Source organism: Perognathus longimembris, chromosome 2 (genome assembly GCF_023159225.1).
Source record: "Perognathus longimembris pacificus isolate PPM17 chromosome 2, ASM2315922v1, whole genome shotgun sequence".
Taxonomy (NCBI): domain Eukaryota; kingdom Metazoa; phylum Chordata; class Mammalia; order Rodentia; family Heteromyidae; genus Perognathus; species Perognathus longimembris.
The window spans coordinates 142,516,328-142,534,462 of NC_063162.1; the positions used below are offsets into that span (position 1 = coordinate 142,516,328).

At 43.7% G+C, this 18,135-nt stretch overlaps 1 protein-coding gene across 1 annotated transcript in view; it reads right to left on the reverse strand.

Annotated features, from left to right (window-relative positions):
* Window positions 1-2,496: 2,496 nt before the first annotated feature.
* The window catches only part of Svopl (SVOP like), a 34,324-nt gene continuing 18,685 nt past the window's right edge, over window positions 2,497-18,135 (reverse strand). The window contains exons 8-16 of the mRNA XM_048340295.1: window positions 15,498-15,623; window positions 14,493-14,621; window positions 12,095-12,168; window positions 9,505-9,716; window positions 8,205-8,316; window positions 6,927-7,008; window positions 4,753-4,842; window positions 3,717-3,830; window positions 2,497-2,800 (exon numbers count right to left, since the gene is read on the reverse strand). Of these exons, the coding sequence (XP_048196252.1) occupies window positions 2,789-2,800; window positions 3,717-3,830; window positions 4,753-4,842; window positions 6,927-7,008; window positions 8,205-8,316; window positions 9,505-9,716; window positions 12,095-12,168; window positions 14,493-14,621; window positions 15,498-15,623 (951 nt within the window). The 3' untranslated portion in view covers window positions 2,497-2,788. The remainder of the gene's footprint in view (window positions 2,801-3,716; window positions 3,831-4,752; window positions 4,843-6,926; window positions 7,009-8,204; window positions 8,317-9,504; window positions 9,717-12,094; window positions 12,169-14,492; window positions 14,622-15,497; window positions 15,624-18,135) is intronic.

The window sequence follows — 18,135 nt, forward strand, 5'->3', positions numbered from 1 at the left end:
TTAGCTTCACAGTTAACCAGGTGAGTATACAGCCAGTTGCTCCTTTTTTAAATTTGCATTTCACAATCCTCTGCTGTTAACAGCAGGAAACCTTTCCATTTCACTTTGTAGAGACCTGACCCAAATGAATGTAAATCCCAAAAGTAAGTTGCTGTGTGTGAACAAAAGGAGTTTAGGTTTAAATTGGAAATGTACTCATTTTCTGTTTACCTGTACTCGGTATGAATAAGAGGAATCCTGTGATCTGGTTAGTCATGATGATGGACGTGATCATGAATTCAACCATCTTAATTTCTTACCAAGCTCCTCGCAATAATCATGTACATATTTTAACCGTTTCATGTAGGTCTGTAAATGAATAGTCCATTGTACCTTCATCTTGGATGGGAATGTGCGCCTCCTATGCAGGTGGCGAAGGTTCCTGTGTGGAACACCCTAGTCGGGCCACAGACTCTCCAAGGAGGTTTTGCATATTGCCGGGGCCATCTGTAGCAATAGGCTAAATTTTGTTTTGTTTGTTTGTTTTGTGTGGTTTTATTCCTTCCCCCCTGGGGACCGGTGCTTTGAATTTAATAAAAATTAACTTTGCTCACATTTTTTACTGTGAATATTCTCCACAGTAGAGATTTGATTTTTTTATTTTATTTTTTTTAGTGAAAACATCGATGATCACGATAGAATTTTACCTAGTTTAAGTCTCTTTGTGTTTTCTAGACGTAGCATTGTATATAGGGACAAGCTCCTGGTCCATAAATAGGGAAGAAGAAAAAAAAAGGCTGCTCTTGCTTTTTGGTCTGGGTTTTGTTATTGTTTTTTAATTCAAACGTATTTCAGAGAACTTTCATATTGATTTACAGTGATGAAAGACAAAACACAGGAAGGAACATGGGTGAGGATATCTTCCATCAATATTCCATGCCCTTAATGTAGGAGAACTATGCCATGAAGAATTTGCCTGAAACTCAGTGGGAGAAGGTGGAGAATTACAGGCTGGGCACTTTCACAGGTCACTTTGAAAGTTTACGACATTAATTTTACCTATAAGGTTTGAAAGGTTTTGGTAACTATTCTTTTTAAATTGTTTTTTTTTTAAGTTGGGTATTTACTCACTCTTCAATGGGGGATAGTTTACTTGATTGTAGAATTCGTTTTTTGAATAGAATAATTAGGTCTAATTTGAGTCCCAAAACATCCTCCTTGATAGTTAGCAACATTCAACCAAGTTCTATTTTGGCACAATCTTAAATAGAGAGACAATGAAATGTGGCATGGCAAAAAGGCTATTTTTAACATCTCCACTATTTATTAGGAAACTTGAGAGTATGAAACTTTTGTCCCTGTTCTAATGCCCTTAACCTCCCAGAAAAGTGAAGCAGAAAATCTAGTCCAAGATTTTTCCATTGCAAATGACTAAGCACAACTGGCAGGAAAAGACAAACTAGGTAGACAGAAACCAGAGCTAAGTACTTCCTTGCCCTTGGAATGAAAATGTGCTGCTCTGGCAAGTAGCCTTTTCCCCGAGGAAAGTCATGTCCAAGTACCTGACTTTTGAGAGTAGCTATCTGAGCTTCATAGAAAATCACCAGCCTAGCACACAAGTCCGAAATAATGGGCTTGATATTGCTATGACAAAAGGAGTGCTTGCTGTTACCAACTCTGCTTTAAAGAATCTGAAATCTACATCTAAAACTATTTGGTTCCAACAGATTCCTCTTCTGTTATATAAAGAAAAGCATGACTGCACAGAGATGGTCCCAGGTTTACTACTGTTCAGTACCTCAGTTCATAAGAAGTTCTTTTTTTCTTTTTTTTTTTTTTAACTTCTTTTTATTTTGTGGCCAGTCCTGGGCCTGGAACTCAGGGCCTGAGCACTATCCCTGGCTTCCTTTTGCTCAAGGCTAGCACTCTGCCACTTGAGCCACAGCGCCACTTCTGGCCGTTTTCTATATACATGGTGCTGGGGAATCGAACCCAGGGCTTCATGTATACGAGGCAAGCGCTCTTGCCACTAGGCCATATTTCCAGCCCTCATAAGAAGTTCTTATGGGAGCTGAGAATGTGGCTTAGTGGTAGAGTGCTTGCCTAGCATGCATGAGTCCTGGGCTCAATTCCTCAGTACCAAGTGGTAGAGTGCTAGCTAGCCTTGAGCAAAAGACGCTTGGGCAGTGCCCAGGACTTGGTGGGGGAGGGGTGGGGTTCTTACAGGTAAATAACTGCAAATGTGTTTCTATGAATGGTTACTACCATTAAATATGCTGTACAACCTACCTGAGTTATCAAGGATTGGTCAAATGATGTTCATTGTTGATAGTAGAGTAACCTGATAGCATCTCAGAAGCCTGCTTGAATGCTAGACAGTGCTAGGCAGCCATATGAAACTCCCTTCCCTTGGAGGACCCCCACAAGTACTGAGAGGCCTGAGATTATTGAAAAGATACTGAGCATCAGCTTTATGTTAACTGACTGGTGATAAATTACTGCTAACTGTGGGCTTTGGGTTATAATTTAGAATTGGCCACATAGCTAATGCTACAAGTGTAGTAAAGACATCTTTACATTAGATACATTTTGGTCTAAAATTATAGGGTAAGACTTTTTAGTTGTGCACTGGTAGCTCAGAGCTTGTAATTCTAGCTATTCCAGAGGCTGAGATCTGAAGATTGCAGATACTTTTTAATATGTAATCAAAAGTACCACATAGCATACAGAAATCAATTGTTAAAAATATGTCACAGCTCCATGAAGATAAAATTCATTTTTCTCCTCTGGTAGACATAACTGCTGGTCTTCATTTAATTTGCTGGGAAAACAAATCATTTAATTGATTGAAAGTACACTTAATTTTTTTTTTAATTTGTCTCCATATATACACAAACTCTGACACTACTAACCTGAATAGTGAAAATGTATAAGCATTATATTTGTGTATCTGTCATTATAATTACTACTTTTAGGATTTAATAGATCTAGTGTAATACAGACAGGTAGAAAAACTCACGTATCTTCTAGTCTCACGGAGTTTCCTGCCCAGGCTGGCTTTGAACTGTAATCCTCTTAACTCTTACTCGTCATGCCTCAGAGCTTTCTGGTGCTGGGATTATAGGTGTATAACACCACACCCAACTAGGTCATGGGGGAGACGAACAACTTACCCCAATACCATCATATACAGAGGACCTGGAGGTCATTGGTCATTGTGGCAGAATGACACACTGTCCTTGCGGGCCCATGCTCCAGCCAACTTTCTGGGTGAAGACAGGGTGCCTGGGGTCTGTCTTCCTACAGCCAGTGCCTGCACCTCACCTCAGAGAAGCCACACACTGAAGCTCTGGATCATCCCATCCAGCCTAGGGACTAGGGAAAGCAAGGTGGACTGAGTGGAAGCACCAACACGAGGCGCTCTTGGCTTCTCTGATTGCTTTTAGCTCTGCCGTCCTCATATCCATGTAGCACAGCGGGAAGGGCAGAATGCTGAAACCTCAGCAAATGCCTCATCCCTGTGAGTCAAGCTGAGGACAAGATTTGCAATGAACTATCAGTTCTTTCGACCAGTGCAGCTCAGAGCTGGGGGCAGGGCAGAGAAACCGGAGACTCGGTATTTTCTTTCTTAAACATTGTGTTAGATTATGTCTGCTTAAATGCTCATATACCAAGTCCAAGCCCTTGGGTCAAACAGTGGTAGTTGAGAAAACCTGGGAGCTTCCTACGCAGCTCACCTGTAGGGCCCGTCCTTTGGTCTCGATTGGGAGAGTGAACGCAGAAATGGCGCACACAACACACACCGATGAGAAGAGACACAAGGCTCCCAGGAATGAGGCGCTCATGAGAACCTGGAAGTCACAACAGAATGACGAATCGCTGTTTCCCACTCACTTCTACACCGGTTTGGGGGTGTTTTTATTTTTTTGTGCCTATCCTGGGGCTTAAACTTGGAGCCTGGGGCCTGTCCTTGAGTTCTTTTTGCTCAAGGCTAGCACTCTACCACTTGAGCCACGGCACTACTCCCGGCTTTTCCTGTGTGTGTGGTACCAAGGAATCCAACCCAGGACTTCATGCATGCTAGGACAACACTCTACCACTAGGCCAAACTTCTGGCCCCGGGCATTCTTTTCTTTTATTGCCAGTCCAGGGGCTTGAACTTGGCCTGGGTGCTGTCCCTGAGCTTCTTTGGTTCAAAGCTACCACTCTACCACTTGAGCCACAGTGCCACTTCCTACTTTTTCTGAGTAGTTTATTGGAGATGAAAGTATCACAGACTTTCCTGCCTGGGCTGGCTTTGAACTTCGATTCTCAGGTCTCCACCTCCTTAGTAGCTAGGATTACAGGCACAGAGCCCAGCAACAAGATACACTCTGGCAATGTGGAAAGGCCTAGAAACTACCTGGCCTAGTCCAACCTCCTCGCTTGATGAATGAGCCTACACTAAATAGTTGCAGTATTCTTTCCCAAAGTCACATGCAGCCTATGATGACTACCACCACTTAGGTTCCATTAAGATGCCCAATTGTGGGCTGGGAATATGGCCTAGTGGCAAGAGTGCTTGTACCATCTACATGAAGCCCTGGGTTCAATTCCCCAGCACCACATATACCGGAAATGGCCAGAAGTGGTGCTGTGGCTCAAGTGGCAGAGTGCTAGCCTTGAGCAAAAAGAAGCCAGGGACAGTGCTCAGGCCCTGAGTCCAAGCCCCAGGACTGGCAAAAAAAAAAAAAAAAGAAGATGCCCAATTGTGCCAGATGATATTGGCCATACCTGAGATATAAATGGTGCCACCATTGCCCCAATGCGGCACAGGGACCCGCTGGTGCCCATCCCCAGAGCACGCATTGTGGTGGGGTAGACCTGTAGGGAGAAGGAATAGAGGGCCCTGGTCAGTGATGTCTCTTCTCAGAATCTTCCTCCTCTCCTCCTGCCTCAATCAGGCCGTGTGTGTGTGTGTGTGTGTGTGTGTGTGTGTGTGTGTGTGTGTGTGTGTGTGTGTGTGTATCTCATTTTCTCTGGATACAACTTTGAATTTTTGGTATTTAATATAAAAATAGCCCAAGAAACACTACGAAGTGTCTTTTAAGTGAACAATTGCTAAAAAAAAAAAAAAAAAAAAAAACAGTGATATTCAAATATAATTTTTTAAAGCCAGACTACAGAACCAGGAGGGTAAAATTCCATTTTAGAGCTATAAGTATGTAAACATGGTTTTCTATGGAAAGGAAATACTTGCAAGGAATTAAATAATCTGACAAAACCTGTGCATGTGTGTGTGTGTGTGCACGTGTGCATGTGTGCATGTGTGCTGCTACCAGGGTTTGAATTCAGTCCCTTAGCTTTTGTGGCTCAGGATGGGTTTTTGCTGATTAATTGGAGATAAGATTATCACATACTTTTGTGTCTGGGCTGGCTTCAAACGAAGGCCTTCTGAGTAGCTAAAATAACAAGTTTGAGCCACTAGCACCCAGCTCTGACAATATCTTTAATACAAATAGAACTGACTAGAAAACCAGGAGCCTGCACCTCCAATCAAGATTCAGTCATCAACTGCACTTGGCTACTGATGAATCATATGGTATATTCTACTTTCTTGGTGCAATTATTTTGCACTTGTGGAGGTTCCCAGACTTTACTGGCCTAGCTAGCTTCAAGCTGCAATCCTCAGATCTCAACTCTCAGATCTGGAGACCTGGAGATCCTCAAGATCTCTAAGAGGCTAAGATCTGAGGGTCATGGTTCAAAGCCAACCTGGGCAGGAAAGTCTGTGAGACTCTTATCTCCAATGAATCACCAAAAAGCCAGAAGTAGAGCTGTGACTCAAGTAACAGCCTTGATCAAAAATGTGAGAATACAAAGCCCTGACTCTAAGCCCCAGTACAGGCAATAATAATAATAACTATATACATTCAAATTTCAAACCAAGGGAGAGATGAGAGCTTCACACTGTACAACAACATAATGCCACCTGCCTCGGGACTCTGAAGTCCTGGAGCCAAAAATAACAGCTTGTTTTTAACATACTTGCTTATGACTTAATCTTGTCAACTTGATTGGATGGTAAGACGCCTAGGGGATTAGTCCAGCACACCTCTGATGTGTTTATGAGGGTGTTTCTAGAGATGGTTAGATTATGAGAGCCCTAATCTAACTAAATAACAGATATCTAAACTGATCTAACCTGTTGATGTATTTAAAACTTAGGGTGTTAAGAGATGGTAGAGGGGCTGGGGATATAGCCTAGTGGCAAGAGTGCCTGCCTCGGATACACGAGGCCCTAGGTTCGATTCCCCAGCACCACATATACAGAAAACGGCCAGAAGCGGCGCTGTGGCTCAAGTGGCAGAGTGCTAGCCTTGAGCTGGAAGAAGCCAGGGACAGTGCTCAGGCCCTGAGTCCAAGGCCCAGGACTGGCCAAAAAAAAAAAAGAGATGGTAGAACTGCAGAAGGTGGGACCTGTCTAGAGGAAGCCGGTGGCCAAGGGGCCAGCCTTTGGCGGATGTCCTGATCTTTCCCTATTGTTTCTCAGCTTCCTGGCAGCCTTGAGGTGAGCAGCTTTTCTCCACTATGTCCTTCCTCCATGATGTTTCTTCTTGGCTTCAGTTATCCATGGATGGAAACCCCTGAAACTATGAGCAGAAATAAATCTTTCCTCTCTTGGATTGTTTCTGTCAGGTATTTGTCCTAGCTGTAAAATCTAGCTCACATAGCACTTGCTGTTCAGTGAGGAAAGAAGTCCCTATCTTTCTTCTGGTTGACTAATAGACTACATGGAGGAGGGAAAAATCTTCTAATATTATTAAATCTTCTAATATGCTTATGGTACAGCTTTGGGTAATTGTCCAAAGTTAACAGGGGTTGGGGATGTACTGGCCACAGATGGGGATCTTTTCTAATCAGCTGGACTTGCATATCGGTGTGTAACCCACATCTCCAAAGCTCACCTCAGCAGTGTAAATGTAGATGGTGTTGAAGTTGGCTGCTACCAGGGCCCGCAGCATAAAGAGGAAGCCAATGAGGCCGGCACTAGAGAACAGGAAGCAGGGGAAAGTCATACGAGGTCACGTGGACAGTCTTACAGAGTCAATTCCAAGTGTATTGTAGATGCTACAACATAGCCACCCCTAACCCAGAATCGCAGGCAGGGGCTTCTCAACTGGCTTGATTGTGAATTCTAAAGCCAACCTCCTCCCATTCCCCCAGATAAGCATATGACCTGAAAAATGATACATTTAGCACAACATGTAACTGGCGTGAAAGAGTGCTTTCCGGACCCCCCCCCCCCCACCACAGTCCTTGAGGATGCTAAGGCTTCTTCTCAAAAGTACCCTAGAATTTGCATGCACCCTGCACACATCTTCTCATGTGTTTTAAAATCTCTAGATTACTTGGTAAACAGTTGTTGCTCCAGTATTGGCTAAAGAACAATAACATGGGATGGGGGTGGGGAGAACCTACACATTTTCAGTGCAAATGCAAATATTCTTTTTGAAAAACCACATTTTAACCAGAAGTTAGTTGTTTGAATCTGTGGATATAGAACCCACAGATGCACAGAGCTGACCATATATTATAGTTCGGGCCACCCTAGGATTGCACATTAGCGATGAAGGGAATTCCACACTACGGATAGGTTATCCAAAGGCCACTGAACTATCTCGGCATTCATCTAGGTGATTTGGTAAATACTGAGGTTATTCCCTAACTCTCCAGGAAGCTTTATATAAACATAAACATTTTGGTAGGGGGCTGGGGATATGGCCTAGTGGCAAGAGTGCTTGCCTCATATACATGAAGCCCTGGGTTCGATTCCCCAGCACCACATATACAGAAAGCGGCCAGAAGTGGCGCTGTGGCTCAAGTGGCAGAGTGCTAGCCTTGAGCAAAAAGAAGCCAGGGACAGTGCTCAGGCCCTGAGTCCAAGGCCCAGGACTGGCAAAAAATAAAATAAATAAAATAAATAAAAATAAATAAACATTTTGTTAGGTGACTATCATAAGGACCCCAACGTTGCACCCATATCCAATGAGTGGCACAGTATAAGAAGAGGGACGTGGGTGTGTTGCCCACAGGAGTCTTATAGTCATATAAACAGCATGCGCTCTACTGTCCCCAGAGAAAGGGACTTGCCCCACACCCCCCTAAACATCAGGGGTCAAGAGGTCATATTGTAAAATCATTGTACTAAACCTGTGTGTTTGAGGCAATCAAAGAGAAAATACCTTGAAGTACAGATATTGAGGAGAAGAAAAAATAAAGCTGTGCATCCCATGGTAATGGACAGGCTCAGCCGTCTTCCCAGGAAGTTGATGCCCAGGATATTCAAAGGGTTCACTAGGAAGCAAACAGCAGGGACAGTGTCGAGGACCCGGTAACGCAAGTGGTCTTTATCACCCTGATGTGGACTCACTGTGGTTATTTCACAAGGAATCAACTTCATCCAAAACTCAGACACAAGGCCACCAAATGAGTGACGTAGTCAATGTATTTTCTCTCACATAGAGGCCATGAATGACAATCCCTACATGACCACAGTGATTATTATAAACTGCCAGTTTTCTGGACTCATTTAAATGTGTTGTTTCTCTAAATTTAAGATACCATGGGTTTCTTTCTGCTTGCCTGCCTTCCTTCCTTTCTTGTGTCATACTAAGGCTTAATCTCAGAACCACATGCTCTCTCTCTCAATGCTCTTGCTTGACTTTCTCACTGAAGGCTTGAACCACTCCACCACTTAAACCACAGCTTCCCTTCCAGCTTGTTTTTACTGCTTCATTGAAGATAAGAGTGCATGGACTTTTCTGCCTAGGCTTGCTTCTCGCTCAGATCTCAGCCTCCTGAGGAGCATGAATTATAGGAGTGAGCCAGTGGTACTCAGCTCTTTTTTTTAAAACCAGTCCCAGGGCTTGAGCTCAGGGCCTGAGCACTGTCCCTGGCTTCTTTCTGCTCAAGGCTAGCACTCTACGTCTTGAGACACAGCGCCACTTCCGGCTTTTTCTGTTTATGTGGTGCTGAGGAACCGAACCCAGGGCTTCATGCATGCCAGGTAAGCACTCTACCACTAAGTCACATTCCCAACCCCTCTTTTTTTTTTCTTGAGACAATTTTTTCATGTAGCCCAAGACAGCTTGAACTCTCCCAATCCTCCTGAGTGCTCCCATTACAGGTATGCACCACTGTACATGGCCAAGAACTATTGATTTTAAGTGCCATCACTTTATATCAGCAAAGACAGGAATCATGCTGCCAACTGAAATCTACCAAATTCTAAGATGCTTCCAACTTTGCAGCTATTAGAACATGAGCAAAAAACGTGTGGCTGAGAATTACTCTATAACAGTTCAAAACTCTCTTCCCCCAGAGTGCCCTTCCCTACACCAACCCACATTGAAGACCCCAGCATGACTTAAGAATGTGTACAGTTCTGCTAGGGAGGAGCTTTGACCCAGGGTCCCTCTTCTGTCCTGAGTGGCAGTACCCTGCCACAAACAGAGAAGCCCCAATACACAGAGGGTCATTTACGAGCAATTTCTCCAAGGGTGCTGATGATCATGGTTCTGTAGTCAGAGGGTGCAAACAGGTGACAGTGGCAAGGACTGTGGCTCTCTTCTGAGTCGCCCTCAGTCGCCACCACCTGCGACTGTGACTCTGAATTTGAACCACAGACCAGGTCCCGCTCTAGCAGTTCAGCACTGGCCAGGATAACGCCGTAGTAGGCAAAAGAGATTCCCAACCTGGAAGGGAGGAAAGAACATTGTTAGGAAGAGCCTGTAGCAGACTGAAGAACAGCAAGAGCCCAGTGGGGCGGGGCTCCAAGTAGAAGGCACAGCCAGAAAGGGCAGCTGGCCAATCACCCACATGCAACTGTCTTCCTGGAACACAACTGTCAGGATTTCTATTGGATGAAAACTTAGGAATAGGATTCCTAAGCTATAGGCTAGACTCCTGTTCCGCTGTGATACTGCTGAGCAGTTTCCCAGAGAGATGGTACTCATTGAGGCAACTGTGACCGCTTGCTGTCGTCGGGTCCTTTTCCTTTTAGCCATCCCTATGCACTGGAGGATTTGTAATGGTACCTTGTCAGGTTTTGTGGGTGTTCATTCTGGTGGTACTGGGGTTTGAACTAACAGCCTCACACTTAGGTTAGCACAGTTGAATAACATCTCAGCCCAGTTTTTTGGTTTTGGGGCTTGGGGTGTTTTGGAGGTGCAGTTTTTTTTGTTTTGGGGGGTTGGTTTTTGTTTTTTTGTTAGGTCCTAGATTCTGGGACTGAGCACTGCCCTCTAAGCTCCTTTTGCTCAAGGCTATCACTCTACCACTTAAACTACTGAACCACTTCCCACTTTTTCTGTGATTAGTTGGAGATAAGAGTCTCATGGGCTTTCCTTCCTGGACTGGCTTCAAACCTCAATCCTCAGATCTCAGCCCCCTGAGTAACTAGGATTACATGCATGAGCCACCAGGGCTCAGTAGTTTTTATTTTATTTTATTTTTTGCCAGTCCTGGGTCTTGAACTCAGGGCCTAGACACTGTCCCTGGCTTCTTTTTGCTCAAGGCTCACGCTCTACCACTTGAGCCACAGCACCACTTCTAGCCTTCTCTGTTTAGGTGGTACTGCGGAATCGAACCCAAGGTTTCATGCATGCTAGGCAAGCACTCTACCACTAAGCCACACTCCCAGCCCCAACCCAGTATTTTTTTTAAATATAATTTTATTAGTATTAAGGTGTTGTACAGAGGAATTACTATTCCGTAATTCAAACGAGTACATTTTTCCCCCATAGTGTCAGCCCTTTGTTTGCTTTCTCCCAGTTTCCCTCTCGCATCCCCGCCCACAAGTTACATAGGTCATTTTCCACATGGTGCATGTTGGATAGCAAGATTGCATATGTGGACCCTTCTTTCCCCCACCCCTTCCGGTCCCCCTCACTTTCATCCCCTCTTAAAAAAAAATAAACTCAAAAGCAAAATCAGACATTACTACCAACAGAAACAACAATAACAACAACAGCCCCCCCCCCCCATTTTGTTTTGCTAGTTATTTTGGCGACAAGAGTTTCGTGGATTTTTCTGCCTGTGCTGGTTTGGAAACCCAATTCTCCTGATCTTAACCTCCTGATTAGCTAGATTATAGGTATGAGCCACTGGTATTTGACTCTTGTTGGGTATTTATTGGCATTTCCCTGGAGACTTTAATATTGTTTTTTGATATGTTTATGTAATTTCATATGTTTATCTCATTTGCAATTTTAGTGACATGCCTATTCAAATCTCTTGATTATTTTAAACTGCGTTGTCTGTATTTACCTTGCTGGAAGAAAATTACATATATAATATATGTATATATATTTTTTTGCCTGTTTTGTTTTTTGCCAGTCCTGGGGCTCAAACTCAGGGCCTGAGCACTGTCCCTGGCTTCTTTTTGCTCAAGGCTAGCACTCTACCACTCGAGCCACAGTGCTATTTCTGGCTTTTTCTATATCTGTGGTGCTGAGGAATCGAACCCAGGGCTTCATGTATACGAGGCGAGCACTTTACCACTAGGCCATATTTCCAGCCCATAATATATGTATATTATAACATACTATATATTATATGTAGTATATTTTGTATGTATATTGTGTATATAAAATATACAGTATATATAGTATATATTGTACATATTATATAGTAATTATACTATCATACATGTGATATATGATATATAATGCATAATATATCATATATTATGAACATAATATATATAATGTTTTTCTTTCCAAAAAATTGTTAAATATATATATTACAAATTTACCAGTTGGTAGACAACCTTGAAAGTTTCTTAGGATATCTTATGGCACAGAGTTGATAATTGAATATAGTAAAGGTGATCTGTTTAGTTCCTCACACACACCCTCCTTTCTTGTGCTGGTACTGGAGCTTGAATTCAGGGTCTCATGTTCTTGTTCAGTTTTCTCGCCCAAAGCTGGCACTCTACCACTTGAGCCATACCTCTATAGACTTCCCTTCCCATGCTGGCTTTGGATCTAGATCCTCAGATCTCAGCCTCTTGAGTACCTAGGATTACAGGCGTGAGCCACCAGCACCCAGCTTGAAGTATTTGCATGCTTACCATATGACCCAGATCTGTAATGTGGTCCGTAGATATTTGGCATCCAGTAGGTCTGCAAACCTTCCTCTTTTATCCTGGATCATGGAAAGGGGAAGACAGTAGATATACAGCAATTGATGGATGAGGTTTTTTTTTTAATTTGGCCAGTCCTGGGCCTTGGACTCAGGGCCTGAGCACTGTCCCTGGTTTCTTCCCGCTCAAGGCTAGCACTCTGCCACCTGAGCCACAGTGCCCCTCTGGCCATTTTCCATATATGTAGTGCTGGGGAATCAAACCGAGATCTTCATGTGTAGGAGGCAAGCGCTCTTGCCACTAGGCCATATTCTCAGCCCTGGATGAGGTTTGTTAACTAAATAAAACGAAACTCTCATATTGGACCAACAAAATATACTATGTGTGCCACAGTGTATGTATATATTTTGTATATATTATATATATTCTGTATATATGGTATATATAAATATATTGTGCCTATTGTATATATTATGTAGTATTATATATAAGTATATAATAATACTTATGTAGCAATTATAATATATATAATGTGATATGATATAATATAATATATAATATAATGCATAACCTAGTTGTACATAATGCATAGACTTTTTTGCCAGTCCTGGGGCTTGAACTCAGGGCCTGGGCACTGTCCCTGGCTTCTTTATGCTCAAGGCTAGCACTCTACCACTTAAGTCACAGTGCCACTTCTGGCTTTTTCTATATATGTGGTGCTGAGTAATCAAACTCATCAGGGCTTCATGTATACAAAGCAGGCACTCTTGCCACTAGGCCATATTCCCAGCCCTGCATAGGTCTATTTATCTCTTTTTTAACAACGTAAAATATTCTATCTTTATCATATAATAAATTCCTATATGTAATCGAATATATTATCATAACAAAAGATTATTACATTTTTAAAACTTAACACATGTAATAAATAGGTTATCCAATAAAATGTATCAGTACAACTAGTTAGCTGTTTGGATATGGTTATTGGCAAGATAGTATTTAAATTCACTGTACTGTCCAGGAAGAACTAAAGTTACTGGGGCTTTGAACTCAGGGCACTATTCCTGAGCTTTTGTGGTCAAAGCTAGTGCTCTACCACTGGAGCCACACCTCCATTTCTGGATTTTTGCTGTTTAATTGGAGAGAAGAGTATCATGGACTTTCCTACCTAGGCTGGTGCTGAAACACAATCCTCAAATCTCAGCCTCCTGATTAGCTAGGATTATAAGCATGAGACACTAGCACCTAGCAACATTTGATAGTTCAGTGAGCATTTTCAATACCTAATAGTTACTGCTGACATAAAAGGATAAACCAATAATAGGGTAAGAGGAAATAAAGCAAACTCAATCAAATAGAAGGGAAGAAAAGGAAACAATTAAAATGAATACAAAGGAGCATGGCAGAATTCCAAACATACCAGTAAACACAGTGGATATAAATGGGTGAAATTCATTATTAAAAGACACAGGCTGGGGGAGGGGGAAGGGGGGAATGAGGGACTACGTAACAAACAGTACAAGAAATGTATCCAATGCCTAACATATGAAACTGTAACCTCTCTGTACATCAGTTTGATAATAATTTTTTTTAAACAAAGACAGGCTATCAGATGGAGTACAAATTACAAATTTATAAGAAATCAATCTGAAGCAAATCAGTGCAGGAAAGTCTGACTGGCTGGAAAAAGAGAATCAAGGAAAATACTAAAATCAAGACTGTTTCAGTGTATTTATTAATGAGAGGATGGAGAATTCAAAGCTACATAAGAGACTCTCCCTTTACCTGATACATAATGATTTTTTGTCAATGTGTACAGTTAAAAAGAATATGGAGGGCTGGAAATGTGGCTTAGTGATAAAGTGCTTGCCTAGCATACATGAAGCCCTGGGTTCAATTCCTCAGTACCACATAAACAGAAAAAGCCGGAAGGAGCTGTGGCTCAAGTAGTAGAACTCTAGCCTTGAGCAAAAGGAGCTCAGAGACAGTGCCCAGGCCTTGAGTTCAATCCCAGGACTGACCAAGAAAAAAAGAATAGAAGAAGAAGAGATGGGCGGCGGGGAGGGGGGCATTAGGCAACAGACAGCCCCCAGAGTGGGAGAAGAAAAAGAGGAAAAAGAAGAAGAGGAGGAGGAGGACTCAACATGTATTCAACAACCATGCATTCAACAGATAAATGATATCCAAAATGTACAAAGAATCCAAAATATTAAACAACAAAAGAACAAAAGTCCAATTAGTAAGTGACCCCCCCACTCTGCTTTTCCTGGCCACCATCCAGCCTCCAGGGGTAGAGTGCACACTGCAGTCCCTTCCCTCTGGCCTTGCACAACTACAAGACTTTCCCAAGACCGGTGGTGATGGGGTCAGAGGAGTGTGAACTCACCAGAACAGGCTCCACCAGCTTCCCTTCAGGCATGACAGAGCGGTTCATCTTGGCGATGCGCTCCAAGGTGACCAGGGCCGCCTCTGTGTTCCCCGTGGAGACATTGAAGCGGGCAGATTCGGGAATAAACTAAGCACAGATGTGAAGAAACATCAGAGCTGCAACTGCTGTACATGTAGGGGCACCGCTGCCAGCCGAGCCTGCCACGCCAGCCCCACATTCCCGGGGCTGGGAGGGGGACACCATAGCTTAAAGGCACATGACACAGCAAGCCTGCTCAGCCAGCTCTGTGCCAGGCCCAAAGTTGGTCTGGGGATATGCCTTTAGAGAGGGAAATCCAGGGGAAATGAGACGCCGGATGAAAACTGATGCATGAGACTCAAATGTCTGCAATTATTTCCATTTTAAGTACTCCATCAATTCCACAAGTACGATTTCAGGTTCTAGGCTTAGAAGAGATTCTAGGTCTGCATTTGGTCCTAAGTCCAAGGGAATCTTGAAGCTTGAGAAGAAAAGCCATGTTGTCTGAGTCTGCATGGCAGAGAGGGTCAGCCAGTCCATTCGCAGCCAGCAGCAGCTCACGTGGCCACTGGTCCTAGAGCTCCTGTGCATGGCTCTGAGCCACAACCACACTGGCCATTGGAGCCCCTTGAAGAGAACAGGGGGCCAGGCACCACTGGCTCACATCTGTAATCCTAGCTTCTCGGGATGCTGAAACCTGACGATTGCCTTTCTGAGCCAGGCAAGGGAGGCTAAGAGATTCTTATCTCCAATTAACCACTCCCCCCACCAAAAAAAAAAAATGGAAGTGGAAATCTGGATAAGGGTAGAGGTCCAGCCTTGGTCACAAAAGCTAAAGGGTAATGCCCAAGCTCTGAGTTCAAACCCTAGAACCAGCACCGAAAAAAAAAAAAAAAAGAAAGAAACACAAAGCATCTGCTGTACCCGATGGCCAGTATTCCACCTGGCAGAGCACACAGGTCACAGCCGGGAGCGCTTGCATACCTTGAAGGCCATGATGAGGATGATGCCGGGGATGGAGGCGATGCGGATGAGCCAGCGCCACCCAATGGTGGGGATGACCACAGAGGCCAAACCAATGATGAGCAGGGAGCCCGCAAGCCAGAAAACCTGGGGGAAAGAGGCGCAGGGTTACAGCATGTCCTGTGTCATAAGCTCAGCATCTCGCCTCCTACACTCTGGGGTAGCTGGTGTCTGTGAGGAGCTACTCTCCCAGTCCTACGCCAGCACCACCTCTGCTCAGTTGGATGACACTTCGCTTCTGTGTGGCTCCATTTGTCTTCCATAAATTGTTTTCTCTGCCTTAGCCACAGAGACAATCAGTAGGATCACCAGACTTTTTAAAGTTTGGCCCACTAGGGAGTCTTAGACATTGCTTCTTTTTGTTGACTAGATAGTGGATTCACTGGATCTCAGCATGGAGGGTGGGAAGGAGGTGGGGAGCAACCAGCTCTCAGCCACCTGGGCACTCTTCTCAAAAGGAGCCAATCCTGCCACGTTCTTCTGTCGCTTTCTAAAGATTTCCTCAACATCCAAGCTAATAAGAATGTATTTTGTTCTTTGTTTCATAAATGGTGTATAGTATGCACAGTACTCCACACTTGGAATTTTTTTTCATTTACAAATATATCTTCGAGATTTTTTTGTGGGGAGGGGGGTTGCACCTGTCCTAGGGTTTGAACTCAGAGCCTGAGTGCTGTCCCTGAGTTTTTTGCTCAAGGCTAGTCCTCTACCATTTGAGCCATACCTCCACTTCTGGCTTTTTGCTGGTTAACTATAAATCAGAATCTGGTGGACTTTCCTGCCCATGCTGGCTTTGAACCATGATCCTCAGATCTCAGGAATATAAGCATGAGCCAAAATCTGAGTACATAAACTGGCACTCAGCCATGAGAGATAATTTTATATCCACAAATAACACAAAACTCACTGTGACCAAACCCCACTGGCTAGGAATTAGAATGCCTTCCAGCATTAGCCTGAGAATTTCTTTCATCTGAAAATAAAGACTGTGAGATAACTCCACTTTACCTCATAGAGATGGGTAGAAGATAACAAGTTAGAGGATTCTGTGAGGGACCAATAGAGGGGTGACTATCAAAAACTAAAATGGGGGGCTGGGAATGTGGCTTAGTGGTAGAATGCTTGCCTGGCATGCACGAAGCCCTGGGTTCAATTCCTCAGCACCACATACACAGAAAAAGCCGGAAATGGTATTGTGGCTCAAGTGGCAGAGTGCTAGCTGGAGCAAAAAGTATCCAGGGACAGTGCTCAGGCCCTGAGTCTGAGCCCCAAGACTGTCAAATAAATAAATAAATATGATTAGGGTTATTTAAAAAAAAAAGGAATAACTGGATGGAAAATGGCTTTGGGGCATAGGGGAGGGGTTTCCTGCTTAGGCATCACAGATGGCCAGTGTGGTAGTCAATGTAACTGGACAAGATTTCACTAGAAAGATGGAGTTTTAAAAAGTCAGGGGGAATTGCTTCTAGAGTGGTGTGCTGGTCAGTGTGGCCTTCGTAAGACTCCACCATGGTGTGCCAGGAGCGAGGCCAAGGTACAGAAGGCGGTAGTACAGCCCACCAGCCTCAGCCTCAAACATTCAGGAAACAGCTCTTGAATTCATGTGTGACTCTACGAGCAAGTGATTACACGGATACAGGGCTGTGTCATTGGTTTTGATGGATACATGGACCTTGTGTTAGTTCATGCAGAAGGCATTCATTCTAAAACAAAGTCAAGAAAACAACTAGGTTAGATTGTGCTAAAAGGAGATAATATGACTCTATGACAAAGTGTCTCCAACTAGAAATTATCAGTGAAGTAAGACATTATTAGGAATTTTACAGTGTGTGTGTGTGTGTGTGTGTGTGTGTGTGTGTGTGTGTGTGCTGGGAATCTAAAAGAACATCTATTCATATAGTTTGGTGAACCCTGTTGAGATGTAGTGTGCACCCAGTTTTTATGATCTTTGTGACAATGAAAGACATAAGATTGTCTTTTTGGTTTTCCTTTTTAAAATCAGTTTTCAAATTGATGGAGGTCCCAGTTGTTTTTGTTTCTTTGTTTTCCAGTCCTGGGCCTTGTACTCAGGGCCTGAGCACTGTCCCTGGCTTCCTTTTGCTCAAGGCTAGCACTCTACCACTTGAGCCACAGCGCCACTTCTGGCCGTTTTCTATATATGTGGTGCTGGGGAATTGAACATGGGGCTTCATGTATATGAGGCAAGCACTCTTGCCACTAGGCCATATTCCCAGCCCCAAGATGCCAGTTTTGAGGAATGGTGACCAGGGTTGCTGCAGGTCACTTGGGTTGAGGGTCCATCAGTAGGGGGTGAGCTAGAAGTCTGGTGGCTGCCAAGCTTATGGCTATGATGACTGAGAGGCTACTGTTTGCTATTGCCTGAGAAGAGCAAGACAGAAATAAAAAGTCCCAGGGTAAGATGGAGAGATTTGTTCTGAGAAGATCATATCTGAGGAACCTGTAGAGTGTATGGGTAAACTGTTCAGGGAGGTTGATCGTTGACTGTTCATCCAGATGTTTAGAGGTAATACAGGTGCCGTCGGCCTGCCACATCTGCAGGCTCCACATCTGTGGATGGGGCACCCACCGCTTCAGCCAA